This window comes from Cervus elaphus, chromosome 1, assembly GCF_910594005.1.
Source record: "Cervus elaphus chromosome 1, mCerEla1.1, whole genome shotgun sequence".
Classification (NCBI taxonomy): Eukaryota; Metazoa; Chordata; class Mammalia; order Artiodactyla; family Cervidae; genus Cervus; species Cervus elaphus.
This window is the reverse complement of record NC_057815.1, coordinates 72,353,011-72,368,722: the sequence shown is the minus strand read 5'-3', so window position 1 is coordinate 72,368,722 and position 15,712 is coordinate 72,353,011. Positions and strand designations below refer to the sequence as shown.

Genomic DNA, 15,712 nt, shown 5'->3' with positions numbered 1-15,712 from the left:
TTAACTAAGGCAAGATTGCTGAAGGTTGGGAAATGCAGGGAAAAGGTAAAAATCTAGTTATTTGGGACTCAGGTGATTGAGAAAGTAGTGGCAAGAGGTTACTCAGAATAAGAGTGTATAGCCATAAAAAAAGAATGAAGTAATGCCATTTGCAGCAACATGGATGGACCTTGCAATTATATACTAAGCGAAGTAAATCAGAGGAACACAAATAATATATGCCATCACTTGAATATAAAAAATGATACATATTTATATTCGTTATATCTTCTTGGATTGAGGCCTTGACCATTATGTAGTGTTCTTCCTTGTCTCTTGTAATGATTGTTTATTTTAAAGTCTATTTTATCTGATACAAGTATTGCTACTCCTGCTTTCTTTTGATTTCTATTTGCATGGAATATCTTGTTCCAGCCTTTCACTTTCAGTTTGTATGTGTCCCTAGGTCTGAAGTGAGTCTCCTGTAGACAGCATATTTAAGGGTCTTATTTTTGTATACAGCCAGCCAGTCTATGTCTTTTGGTTGGAGCATTTAACCCATTTACATTTAAGGTAACTATTGTTAAGGATGGCTCAGTGGGTAAAGAATCAGCCTGCAGTTCAGGAAATGCAGGAGAAGCAGGTTCAGTCCCTGGGTCGGGAAGAGCCCCTGGAGGAGGGCATGGCAGCTCATTCCAGTATTCTTGCCTGGAGAATCCCATGGACAGAGGAGCCTGGTGGGCTGCAGTTCATCAGGCTGCAAAGAGTGACACAACTGAAGCAACTGGGCCCACACACAAGTGATCCTGTTGCCAAAACCTTTATTGTTTTGGGTTTGTTCTTATAAGACTTTTCTTTCTTTTGTGTTTCCTATCTAGAGAAGTTCCTTTTGCATTTGTTGTAACGCTGGATTGGTGATGTTGAATTCTCTTAACTTTTGCTTATCTGTAAAGCTTTTGATTTCTCCATCAAACCTGAATGAGATCCTTGCTGGGTAGAGTAATCTTGGTTGTAAGTTTTTTCCTTTCATCACTTTATAGTATATCCTGCCATTCCCTTCTGGCCTGCAGAGTTTCTGCTGAAAGATCAGCTGTTAGCCTTATGGGGGCTCCCTTGTATGTTATTTTTTGCTTTGCCCTTGCTGCCTTTAATCTTTGTGTTTTTGTTAGTTTGATTATTATGTGTTTGGCATATTTCTCTATGGGTATATCCTGCTTGGGACTCTCTGGGCTTCCTAGACTTGGGTGGATATTTCCTTTCCCATGTTAGGGAAGTTTCCTGCTGTAATCTCTTCAGATATGTTCTCATACCCTTTCTTGTTTTTTCCTTCTCTGGGACCCCTGTATTTCGAATGTTGGTCCATTTAATGTTGTCCTAGAGGTCTATAATACTGTCTTCATTTCTTTTCATTCTTTTTTCTTTATTCTACTCTGCTTTAGTTATTTCCACCATTCTGTCTTCCAGTTCACTTATCTGTTCTTCACCCTCAGTTATTCTGCTATTGGGTCCCTCTAATATATTTTTTATTTCAGTTATTGTGTTGTTCATTGCTGATTGTCCGGAACAGAAACAGGTTCACAGACATAGAGAAAAAATCTTATGGAATTAGAAGGTCAAGTACTGATCCTTAGAGAAATGTATAGATTTACTGGAGTTTGTTGTCATAATTGCCCAGTATCTCAAGATAGCTGTATTTATAAATTAATATTGATATTGCTATTTAGTATTTATTTTCTGTTTTAGAATTTCTTTATAATGAGTTTATTGACATTATTAGCAATAGCTTTTTTCTTTCCAACTTATTTTCTTTTAAATTTTTATTAATTTAACATAAAATATGCTTATTATTAGGGTTTTTTTCTTCTTTTAACTGATAAGGTTATTAGAAAACTATTTAGGCAACATTATTGAGCTTCTTTTTAATTTTGTTGAACAGGCATATCTCCAGGTGAATCTAATCTGCTTAAAATTCCTTCACAAAAAAGAACCCGAAGAAAATTAATGCCTTCTCCCTTGAACATAAAACATACCCAAACGTCTGTAGAGTCTGAAAATACGCAGCTTAATGATTCCCTCAGCAAAGAGCTTCAGCCCATTGTGTATACTCCAGAAAACTGTAGAAAAACTTCTCAAAATCCATCTACAGGGACCTTATTAAAACCATCACATACTACCAGTTTTCAGACCATCAGCTCAAATATAAACAGTGATAATTCTTTGAAAATGTTGTGTGAGGTAGATATCCCTCTCAGCATGAGAAAAGAACATGGACAGGAAGATTTAAAGTCTACATTTCTTATATGTGAAGATACCAGGAGCTTGGAAAGTGAACTACCTGAACAAGAATCCCTACCAAACAATAACATTTTACAAAGGTACAAAGGAGTATTTGCCAATTCTTCTTTATTTATATAGCCTTTAAACTATTGGCTTTCTTTTTGCTCTGTAGCTATATTTAAGATCTATTTCATAGATGAAGTATGCTATCTTGATTACAAAAGTCAGTGTGTTATCTTCATTAAATCTTATTTGTCTTTCTAAGTATTAATCCACTATCACAATATTGTGAAGTCTTTAATTTTGAAGCTTAAGTTGATTGGCCCTCATTAGGCTAGAGGAAACCTTAAGATATATTTATTTTGTTCTTCGTACTTCAGCATTAGATGTTACAAACTATCAATGGTGGATTATCAAGTGTTTATTATTATTCATTAATATCTTCACTAAAAGAAATACCACAGTTTCTATTGATATTAACAAGCCTCTCAACTTGCTCTGAAATAGTCATAAGTATAAGGCATGGTTGACTACGTGTCATCCAAGCAAAAACATATCCTTCTCACTTAATCTGTATATTCACAGTTAATTTAGATTCTTCCGTGGGAAGAATGATACCTTCACTTTTCTATGCTGTGGTATTAAAAAAGAGAAAAGAAAACCTCAGGCAATCAAGGAAGGGTTATAGTATTGAACAGTGTTTTCCTTTATGAATTAATACAAAGTGCTGTTCAAATTATGGGAGTATATGCCCCTTTTTTCTGCATAGTACAAATCAAAATTACTCTGTTTTTCATTATTTAATATACAGGCTTGCCCCTTCTTCAATCTCAACTAAACATCCTCTGCCTATACCAAGCATAGTACCGTCCTACATGGCAATGACAGCCGCTGCCAAAAGGAAACGGAAACTAATAAGGTACATTTAAATATAAACTGGTTTGATCTCTGTGTGTATGTAAGATCATCTTTATACATTGTTTCCTACAGCTCTTTTTATTAAAATTAGACTGTCAATTCACACGTGAGCATACATATAATAAGTTGCTCTGAATGTGGCACTACTTTGATATTATCAAAGATCTTAATAAAGCCCAAATATTTCACTTGATATTTGCATAAGATATTCCATATTTCAGATTATTTAAAATAAATTTAAACATCTTCTGGCCTTCAAAAAAGTTATTTAAGTTTTTTCTGTTGACAACTTTCACTCATTTGGTATTTTTCCCTTTAGACATTACTGAATTTCTTCAGTCCTAAAATTATACTGTTTTAATGGATTTTGTTATCTGATTAAAATGTGATAAGTGAATAAACTTTTGTTTCTGGCTATGACATTGTAGCTTATATCAGACCTGGCTTTCTACCAGGAGCAATTATAAAAGCTAACGAAATTCAACCTGTAGCTGCTTGAAAGCCCTGGGGAACAACCGACACAACCAGGACTTGGGGGTCTAAGATCCCAAAAAAATGGAAAACAACTTGTGGAGAACTGGACTTTCTCTGCCTCTTTTTTCCATTTAGCATTTTGCATCAGACTCCTCAATTCATGGCATCAAATACAGAGGTCAAGCAGAAAATGGAAGCCTAGTGCTGTCAGCACCTCACTGAGCTAGGGAAGCAAAATCATCTTGTGTAGCTTTTGCCTACAGCACATTCGCCAGTTTCTAAACTCCATGGAATAAAAGACCAAGAAACCAAGCTAAAAGTGGCTACCAAGAGGCTAAAGTAATAAGCAAGGTTTTGATCTTCTCATGGGGCCAGGATACAATAATTACTGTTTGGGGATCATCATGAGAAGAAGCCCCGTTAAACACCCAGGGTGCTATTTGAAATCTTTGAAGGCCTGTGCTCTAGGCAGGTGTCGGGCAAGCTGGAAATAGGCTGGTTCTTGAAAACCTGAAACAGATCTAGACCAGTTGAATTCCTTCTCTGCCCACTTGCCAGAAGAAAATTAAATCGTCTCTGAAGAATTAATGATCTCCAGCCTCTACAGTTTTTCATATGCAGTATTTACCACTTAAGCAAAAGTTACAAAATATGCCAGGAGACAGGACAAAATGACTGAAAATCAAGAGAAAAAAACAGAGAAGCAGTAATAAAGATACTGAAATTATCAGATAGGGACTTAAATTTAGTTGTGATTAAGTTCAATAAAATAGATGATAATTTCCCAGAGAACTGGATTCTATTAAAATGAATCAAATGGCTATTCTAGAGCTGAAAAATAGAATTTACTGAAATTGCAACTCAATAAATCAATTTAACAAATTAGGTATGGCAGAAGAAAGTTTAATGAACTTTCATTAAAGAAAGATAGGTTTCATTAAAGAAAATAGGTTAATAAAAAATATCCAAACTAATGTACAAAAGGATAAAAAGATTAAAATACAGAGAAGAGCAAAAAAAGGGATCTATGGTACATAAGATCTAACATGTATGCATTTTGAGTCCCAAAAAGAAATGAGGAAAACAATGTAAAAACAAAAACAAAGAAACAAAAAAAAACAGTATTTGAGATGATGCTGGCTAATAATTTTCCAAAACTGACCAAAGATAAGAAAACACAGGCTCAAGAAGCACTGAAAACTGCAAGCAGCATTAATACAAAGCAACATACCCAGTAAATAGCAGTAAAACAGCTAAAAATTAAAGACAGGGGAAAATATCTTAAATATATTGTTATATGACATGAAGTCCATTATATATTCTTTATATCCTATAACACTGAATTCAATGAAAAGATATAGTAAATGATTAAATTGTAAAATGGATCTGATGTGCTTTAACTCTTTTTTTTAGTATGTGATTATGGAGAGAAGAGTATATGATCTTAAGTTAACCCTTTTTTTTTTTTTAAGTTTCCTATTTATAAGTTTCCTATTCCACTGTGGACCTGTTATCATCTGGGCTAGTGTTAACAAATTTACAAATAGCCTATTTATTTGTGCCATGTAGAGTGTGATCTCATAGTTGCATCCAACTTCTGCTCTTTCTTCTCCAGAGTACAGTAGAGTCTTGGAATGTTTATGTTTAAATTTCATGGATTGATTTTTCCTGAATATCTCTGATTATCCATGACAGTTACAATCTTGTATTTTGCTATGTCACTAATTTGAATTGTGCAATTTGTTATATATAGGAATCAATCTTTTACTGAGCCTAGCACATCTTCTCACTAATTTTTATTATGTCAGTCATGTTATTCTTTTCATTAATTAGAGCTGGAGACTTTTCTTGTTCTTCACTGGTAACATGCCCTGCTGTTTTAACTCAAATCTAACAAAAGTTTATAGCTAAGAATAACTTTTAAGTGTAAACATAGACATTATCAAAATGAAATGATTTTTCAAGAAATATCCAGGTATATAAATTGTGTATTTGGAGTGGGTTTAGATAAATTAAAGGGCTTCCACACAAACATCTAGTATTGTGAAATAGTATTAAAGGACAAATAAAGTAAGATTTCTCTTAGCCTATTAATTGCTCTGTAACATTCCCTCTGGTACCAATAATTAGATCCTGCCATTAACTAAGGTTAAAAGAGATTAATGCTAGAAATGTACATAATTACTTTTTAAAAAAAAAATCTTCCTTTCCCCCAATTAAACCTACATGAGCTTGAGAGTAATAAACTCTGGTATTTTCCACTTAGCAATTTTATGTACATATTTAGGTGTGTGTATATATCATTATGGTTTTTAAAAATAAAGAATGGCTCCATGTATATAGTTATTTACTTATCTATTTTGTCAGTTTTTCTCTCAAAAAAAAAACACAAAACATTAGCATCCAGAAGCACTGGATATTCCAAAAACCTACCAGACTTAATTTTTTAGTACTACTTAAATTGAGGATATCAGATATGTAATAATTTCAATTTCTGTAATCATTCTAACAGACTATTTTAACTAACTGAATCAATTTGCCAAATATACAAATACCATACATATGTAAATTTCTACTTATAAATTATATTTATTAATTTGAGGTTTTGCTTGCTTTATGTCTGGTTGGTTGCTTGGTTTTTTGTTTGTTCCACTGTCTTTCTTGGCACTCAAAAATGGTCTCACATGTGCATACATTTTTGGTTTTGAAAAAAGTCTGTGATTCCAATTAGAAATTATCTCAGCTGAAAGAATTTGAGATGCATTACATTTATTAAGCAGAAATATTCTACCTATGTATGGAAATAAAAGGCTAATCTTTTATTAATAGGGAAATATATTTGACACACAACTAGAATATTCTCTAGGTTTCTTCTCAAGATAGTCTTTAAAATAATTTGCATTTGTACCCATAACAATTTTAGGTCTTTTTATCTTATGATCTAAAATAAATCTTACAGAAATTTATAGCAAATATTTTATTAGTTGACTAAATCCTAAAAATACTTAAATGTTTTACTTTTATATAAATATATAACTTATTTTATTAGGCTTTGATTTCCTTCCTAGAAATGTGAGTTTTACTCAACTAGATTTATTCAAAACCCTGATTTTCAAGTGAAAACAAAAGGCCTAGAACTAGCCAAAGTGAAGAATCATACCATAAAATCATTTAAGACAACTTTAACATTAATTGTTTGGGAAAAACAAACCTTATCAAAAGTAACCAATGACACTGATCTTTATACTTGAAGAAATAAAAATCACCAAATGACCAAAAAAGAATTTTTCTTTTTGACTTTATAAATGTATATATTTTAATATATTATATATGTATATATATAAAATCAAAAATGTGTGCTTTAGTATCCAAAATAGATTTGTAGTAATTTAGTTTATTTGGCACCATTTAGGAATAGAAAATTTCTACAACTAAATTTAGTTTCATAACACAGATACTTCTCTGTAACCATTTTGGGAAGGCATTATTTGCATTATTGAACAGAGTTGGTAAATCACCATTATGAACACCATGATCATTTCTCTTACAGGCTCTAAAAAATTTAGATACACAGGCTGACTTATTTTTCCCAGCATTCACTGAGTTTATACCTATTTTTCTTTACTAGCATATTAAATTGCCATTTCTGACTACTTTGTTTTTTATTTATTTTTTTATTAATGACCATATTACTAACCCATATTCTGCTGTTCCACAGACATAAACCCGCATCACTTTCCCACATGGTTAGGATTCCCAGAAAAAGTTGTTGCCATAAGGAAAAGTCTCTAATTGTTAATCCAACAGACAATCAAATTAGTATAAACTTGTAAAATGGTACAGAATATCTTGACTTGCAAGAAATTTTCCTAAAATTAGCTTATTTGAATCAGTGTAGAAAGAGATCTTCCATTTTGACCTCCAACGCTGCCTCCTGAAACTTGACCTCTGTAGGACTGGGAAGGGTTGGATTGCTGTTTTACAGGGCCCAGATTAAACTCATCCCATCCACAGAAATTTCCCTTTTTCTTTCTTCTTCTGAACTCAGGAACCTACAGCATTGAAAACCTGCCACACTGTTTTTTACTCTGTTTTGTATTATTTTATGTGTCTTATTTTTCCCCCACCCCACCATATATCTATTATGTAACTTTTCAGGACTTGCGTTGTTTGTGCCCTACTCACTTGTGTATTTTGTGACATGAAGCCACAATAGGTGCTCAGTAATTTGTCAACTCAAATTGAGATAGAAATTTGATCTGTTAATAGCATGGAACTGATATCATTCTTTTCATTTCGCTTTGTATACTTGTAATAATCAAAGAGAGATACTCAGTTATTATCATGCTTTGATTTAAAAACATGGTTTCCAAACAATCTCACTTGTTTATATTCCCCAGATTAGAGGTATTATAATCTGAGTTTAGTTTTCACCTCTTGGAGTGAGCTCCTTATCTCTACATTTTGAATAACAGTGTTTGCATGCAGTTCACCACAGCACCCTGAAATGTTCTGTTAAAAAATTGTGACATACACCTCTAATCATAATCTCTGATTTGAATACACATGAAAAACACACACAGCCAAGTTCTCCTATGGGCCAAAATTTATTTAGTATCTCCAGTTACTTCTGTGGGATTTTACAACATAATATTTAGTATTTCACTTTCTCTTTAATCGTAATTGAATGTAGAATATGTATTTGAACTTAGAGATATAAAAGAATGCTTTACTAAAATAAAAAAATTTTCCCCTGAAGCTCTGCATCAAATGCTTCATTAACTGCTGAGTTAAACTCTGGATCTGCCAAGCGTATTCATCAAGATAATTCAAGTGATAAGCACTTACAAGAAAACGGACCAACTATGGGTATGTCTCAGCTCTTATTCTGATATTTAATAAATGATTAACTAACATGTATAAACTTCACATATTTTTACAGTGCTTTCATAAGAATCTCCTTTTATATACTCATCACCTTTATCACATAGTGGTTATCCCTGATATAGATGAGAAAACTTAAGACACAAAATAGAAAACACACTTAAGACCACAGAGAGATTTCTTGATGGAGCCAGAACTTAGAACTGGGTCTCCTGACTCTCCATTCTGTACCCTTTTGGTTATACAAGCTGCCTCATATTGCAGAAGGGTGGGTAAATAATTTAACTAATATTTGATATAATTAGCTATATTACTTAATAGGTTTACAGATAAACTATATCTGTAAATGTATCTGAAATTTTTTTTCTTTGCCTATTATTTTTAATAATTTGGCCTCTGACTCATTTATGCAGTTATTGTGAGATTCAAGTCTATATCGGGTTATAGTCATATTTTAACTCCTGTTAGAAAGTTGAAAAGAATGCTGATGGCAGTGACTGTGCTTGTGTTGTGCTCAGTTGTGTCCAACTCTTTGCAACCACATGTGGTGACAACATCCCCTCAGTTGCTTCCGGAGGTGACGTGAGTCCATGGTAACAAAGCATCTTCATGAAACTAGAGAATACAGCACCAGTCAGTTCCTAGGCCTTTGTGTCCAGACCTGTTTTTCTGACATTGTAGCTCCTAAGACTTCAATTAGGAAGTATTTCTTTACTACACTCTCACTATGTGCTAGGTTCTGTGATGAATATAGAGATCATCAGGACTCAGTTTGGTTCTTCCCTAAAGGAACTTATGACTATAGTACTTCGAATTTTTAAAGGGATTTCATGAGACAGTGATTATATTGAGAATAACATGAAAACTATTATTACTTTTTTTTTCCTGTCAATGCTTTTTCATTAGAGTAATATAAAATTTCTCAATAGCTTTGTCAGGCTGCATTGATAAATCATTACTTCTTGGGGTGGCCACAAGAAGTTCCTTAAGTTCAATGGAAATGTCTTTCATGCAAATTTAAAAATCAATGAAGTCCTGAAAAGAAAAATTTACTATGATTATTTGATTTAGCATACCATATTTAGTAATGTTTAATAGTGTGTATATGCAGGTGGTGTAAATATGTATAGTTCCTTTGGTCTCCTGAAAAAATTCTCCAGGAAGTCATAATTCTACAACTAGATAATAAATTTATGATAATTGTCAAATAATAGAGATCTGGGTTTCCTAATATGCTTATTTTCTAAGAATACTGTAAAATGCATCAAGTATCTTCTATGTAAAGAGAGATAAGAGAACAGTAGGAGAGAATACTATAGTACTTGCCAAAGGGGAAATAATTATGTCTTATTAAGAATAACAGAGCCCTTGGAAAAGGGTATTAAAGTGAAGGTCCCTGGTAGCTCAGATTGTAAAGAATCTGCCTGCAATACAGGAGACCCAGGTTCAATCCCTGGATCAGGAAGATCCCCTGGAAAAGGGAATGGCAACCCACTCCAGTATTCTTGCCTGGAAAACCCCATGGGCAGAGGAGCCTGGCAGGCTACAGTCCATGGGGTTACAAAGAGTCAGACATGACTGAGCAACTAACACAACTTCCAGTGGTTTATGTGGGCTTCCCAGGTAACGATAGTGGTAAAGAATCTACCTGCCAATGCAGATGACCCAGGTTCCATCCCCCAGTTAAGAAGATTCCCTGGAATAGGAAGTGGCAGCCCACTTCAGTATTCTTGCCTGGAAAATTCCATGGACAGCGGAGCCTGGTGGGCTACAGTCCATGGGGTCACAAAGAGTTGGACGTGACTGAGCACACCCACACATACTGAATGGTTTATGTCCATTAGGATATCCAAGTGAAAATGCCCAAATACACATTAGGAATTACTAGAGAAGTAAGAGAGAACCCGAGCTGCCTGCCTTAGAATCTGTGCAACTGACTTCTCCAACTAATGGTGTATCAAGAAAAAAAAAGGGAAGCATCAGTGAAAATGACCTTAACTCTGTTTACTGAGCATTTAGAGAAACAAGGAGTATCAAGAGAATATGTGCCCCTAAAACTAAAACCTAATGTGACCAAGAAAATGAATGAGTGAGTAGTCAGACCCATAAAGAAGTCGGTTCCCACCAGTTGTAACAACACTACACTGGGTAGAGAATCACTGTGAACACTGATAAAGAGCCAGAAGAGGGGCATAGAGAAATGGAACCCATTTGTGAGGTAGCAGTGGAAGGAAAAAGGACTATGGGATCAGGATCAGCATGTTAAGAAGTGCTGATTCCAATGATACTTCTAAATTGGAAAAATACAGAAGTTTCAAAGTCCCAGGGAAGTAATCCAAAGAATGAAAAAAAAAAAAACTTGATGGTGCACAAAAGAATAGGAACAGTGCTCCTATAAGTAGTCTCTTAGTTCAAAAGAGAGCAGAAGTAATTGTGAGAGTTGTTTCAGACTTCACTTGCTGGCTTTGGGGAATGAGCGGGGCATATGTTACCTCTGCACTAAAACTTCAGTTTATAATATAGAGAAATGTATTTCTACTTTCAAGCCAAAGTATTAATGTTCCTTTGTTGGTGTTATATTTTAAATCATTAATTACCAACTGTGAAGTTTAGTGAATGGTGAAAATTCTTTTTGAATTATACTTTTACAGTATTTATATATCTCTCTCTTTCTTCTCTAGACTATAAAAGAAACATCCATAAAATAAAGCCGAGCATGGCTAGAAAGTTTGGAAGAAGTATTTCAAAAGGAAACCTAAGATAAGCCTCTTCGAAATCAAGGGGAAAAAAATCAAGGAGTCTGCTTTTAAAAGAGCTTTTTCCCAGGACCCTTTCAGGAACTTGTTTAAAGTCTTTGAAAGAAGACCATCTTAAAAACTAGGTGTACCCAATACCTTCAGCAAGCAGAAAATGAAATTCCTTTTGTTTTGTGTTTTTGTATTCTAAGCAAATATAAAATTTCAAGAGAAAAGGTATGTTTTGTGTTTCTAAAATATTTGCTCCCCTTTAAAATTCCTGACTTAGTGTGGTGGCAGCTCAGTTTTACTATGTTGATTAAAACATTTTAGAAAAAAAGTAGAGTTAAATTTCCCTTACTGGTTTTTTAAAATGAGAATTTAGGAGTGATAAAATTATGACCCAGGATTTATTTGGTCTTACATTGTTTTAATCATATATCTGACCTTTCTTTCCAAACATATTTAGATGTACAAATGTACATATATGTGCCGATAAAGCTGTTGTAAATATTATTTAAATAGTGTCCATTAATAAAATACTAATATTGTTTCTTGCTACTTGATATATTAAATATATAGACTTTATCATGCCTGCTTTTCTGTCTCATGACTAACTACCCCTTGCGTGCGTGAGTGGTTTGCATGCCCTCCTCCCAGGGTTCTTCCCGACCCCTTACACACGTAAAACTACTACTTTTCATAAAATGTCAATTTTGTATATTTGTATTTCAAATTAGTTGAAGATAAGTGGCACTAGAACCAAGTCTGAGAATAATCTGTAGGTTTCTTAATGATAATGAGAACATGTTTTAATCATTTTTTCTGTGATAGGAAGTACATGGAGCTGCAACTTAATCTTATGTCCTTGTTCACCTGCCTTGTTTGGCCTGTTTATCTTCTGTTTACAAGTATTGGGTTAAATGCACTTTTAATTTCATATGGCTTAGGAACTGTCCCATCTAAGCAAACAGCCACTTAGCAATCAGCTGCATATTTTAGGCCTTTTAGTTATTGATCATGTTTTTCAAATCAATATCTAATTGGGAGAGTGTGAGATGGAATAATGATCTTTGAAGTTTCTTCCCACTGTGACCCGTATAATTACATATTCATCAAAGTGCACACAGGATCTATTGTAGAAGAACAAACATAGACAATTTTTGTTTTCCCTTTGTCATTAGGACTTTGGTTGTGTTGCCTTTTTATCAGTTACATTGGCCTCTCTATTATTCCTTTCCATTTTTCTTAGGTAATTATAAGGTTTCAAAAGAAATCTTTTTACCACGTACTGATGAATGGCTAGCTAGCAGGATTAAGTAATCCTACCTTGTGGTCCACCTCATACCATAAGACATGAGTGATTTTCTTATATGCCATTTTTATCAACTAGGGATTTCACCTTCCATAAAAGTTCCTAACAATACCTTTGCAGTACAACCACGTAAAGGAGAAATTAGAGGGGATAAATTGTAATGAATGTGGGAAAAGAAACCTGCTGAATGTATGAATGAGGAAAAACTACATGCATTTAAACTAAAACAAGGTGCTATAATTAATGTCACTAGAAAGCAATTTTTAAATAAACTTTATGTAGAAGATAGACCAATCGATCATAAACATATGACTCAGTGCATTTTCACAGAATAAACACACCCGTGTAACCAGCCCTGAGATCAAGGAATAGAGAATTATCAGAATCCTAGAAGCCTCTCTTGTATCCCACCTCTCTCTAAGGCTGACCACTATCCCAACACCATAGGTTGATTTTTAACTAAAATAATTTATTTTTGTTAAAAGGTAGTATTTTTTCCAAAAAGAACTCTAAACAATACAAATGTGCTTCCTCCTCCTCTCAACCACCCGCTACCAATATTCCCAGTTGTAACAACTGCTAATAGTTAAGGTATGCTGCCAAGTCATTTCTTTATATTCAAGCCTATATACTTTTTTTATTTAAAAAAAAAAATGTATCATCTGATTTGTTTTGCAGTTTATATTTTTATTCTCATTTGAAAGCAGCCTGGGCATCTTTGTAATATCTCTTAACTGTGAATTTCATAAATACTGCTATCACAGATAGATTGCTCTTTAGTGACAATTGGTGGCAAATAATTTTCATGAAGCAAGTCAGAGATCAGAGAGAAACCCAAATGATGCTGTTTCTTTTGACTAACACTGCACACGATTTCCGAGAATATTTTGGAGTAGTCAGTATAATTTTTACGTCATGATATCCAAAGTATAGTCCACAGAACATGGCTCACCTGGATACCCTGCCACAAAAAGGGCTCCGTGTCAAAGAAGAGTGGGAAGTAGCAGCCTTCCAGGCTGCACCCTTTGACAATATAAGCCCCTAAAGTCTTACAGTCAGAATCTTACTTGATTTAACACAGTAATTCCCAAATTCCTTTGAAACATCAAACTTTTAAAACTGTTTAATTGAGGATAATACAGTGAACCTTCATATAATCATAATACTGAGTCCACTTAGCAAATTTTTCCACATTTGGCTGGAAAATCCCTTTTTCCCTTGTTTTTCTTCCTTTGCTGGAGTACTGTAAAGCACCCTAGATATTTCATCACTACATACTTGTTTATGAATCTGAAAATATAGCCATATTCTTATTTAATACAAAAAAAAGTACCTCCTCCTATTAAAGCACTCCCATCACTTCATGGCAAATAGATGGGGAAACAGTGGCCGACTTTATTTCTGGGGGCTCCAAAATCACTGCAGATGGTGATTGCAGCCATGAAATTAAAAGACGCTTACTCCTTGGAAGGAAAGTTATGACCAACCTAGATAGCATATTAAAAAGCAGAGACATTAGTCAACAAAGTTCCATTTAGTCAAGGCTATGGTTTTTCCAGTGGTCCTGTATGGATGTGAGAGTTGGACTATAAAGAAAGCTGAGCACCGAAGAATTGATGCTTTTAAACTGTGGTGTTGGAACAGACTCTTGAGAGTCCCTTGGACTGCAAGGAGATCCAGCCAGTCCATCCTAAAGGAGATCAGTCCTAGGTGTTCATTGGAAGGACTGATGTTGAAGCTGAAACTCCAATACTTTGGCCACCTGATGCAACGAACTGACTCACTGGAAAAGACCCTGATGCTGGGAAAGATTGAGGGCTGGAGGAGAAGGGGACGACAGAGGATGAGATGGTTGGATGGCATCACCGACTCAATGGAGCTGGGTTTGGGTAGACTCCAGGAGTTGGTGATGGACAGGGAGGCCTGGCGTGCTGTGGTTCATGGGGTCACAAAGAGTCGGACACGACTGAGCAACTGAACTGAGTGATATCCCTAAGGACGTACTTTGAGCAAAAATGTAGGGATTGATAATGACTAACCTTAACAACATTATAGAATAGAGTTAAAACTATTAGGTATTTAACTCATGAGAATTATTTGCCAGTTTGAAACAAACACTTTCACACATTAATGCTAACTCCACCAATCTTTCTCTCATTTTTACTAAGTTAAAACTTAAAGTTTGATTTTGGTAGAGTAACATAATACAAATAAGTTTTTATTATACCTTCTTACTTTTGTAAATTAGTTGAAGTACTTGTTCTCATGTGCCTGTATATTGTATTAACTTTGTTTACATGCCAGGAGGTAGGTACAGTACATACCACATATGACGAATGACGACTCTGCTGTAACAGGGCGTACATGTTCCTCAAAATCACTGAGCTATGCCAAATTGTGCGATGAAGCCACAAGGCTTACCAGGCAAATGCAGTTAAGGGTACAACACTCAAAAACTTCGTCATCAGCACAGTGAAACACCAAAACCTAATATAAATAACTGCATTTTACATGTTAAATGTTTAAGAAATGCTACTATAATTAAGGCGCTTTACCCTGAAAAAGAAGTGAAGTTTGCTCGTGGAAATGGGTGTAAGAGAGTTGCAGCGTGTGGGTTAAAATGAAATGATGCAGGCCGGTGGGTGATCTAAATCAGGTAGAAATGTGTAACATCAGATGTGGATGGCTGTGGCCCATTGTTCTTGAGAGGTGTGTGTGTTTTGTCACCCCTGCTTGGTTCACCTGTGTGCAGTTTTCTGTGTTCAACTAATGTTGCGTTTGGATGAAATCTCATAAACAAATGTAAAATGCACATTATGCTGAAATTGTTTCCTGGTGAATAAATGGTGTCAGAGCAAAAGCATATTTTCAAAACAGCTACAGCAGAACTAACTGTAAATATTGAATGTATGCTTAATAATCAGGAAAGGGATTTGCATGCATAAGAAATATATTTTCTTTTAAATTATCCTTTGGTTCTTTCACGTTTAAATAACTTGGATGTCTAAGGTAACTGCTCAGTTAGCCGTTTGGTGTTAATGGAGATGCTAGCACTAGAATCAGATCAGACATTTTAACTTTGCTTTGAGAACGACTTAGAGTCACAGATGTTATAGTGTCCCATCATTTG

At 34.5% G+C, this 15,712-nt stretch overlaps 1 protein-coding gene across 1 annotated transcript in view; it reads left to right on the top strand.

Annotated features, from left to right (window-relative positions):
- KIF18A (kinesin family member 18A) overlaps positions 1–11,498 on the top strand; it is a 78,850-nt gene extending 67,352 nt beyond the window's left edge. Inside the window, exons 14-17 of the mRNA XM_043908374.1 lie at positions 1,916–2,354; positions 3,068–3,175; positions 8,408–8,517; positions 11,214–11,498. Of these exons, the coding sequence (XP_043764309.1) occupies positions 1,916–2,354; positions 3,068–3,175; positions 8,408–8,517; positions 11,214–11,296 (740 nt within the window). The 3' untranslated portion in view covers positions 11,297–11,498. The remainder of the gene's footprint in view (positions 1–1,915; positions 2,355–3,067; positions 3,176–8,407; positions 8,518–11,213) is intronic.
- Positions 11,499–15,712: the final 4,214 nt, after the last annotated feature.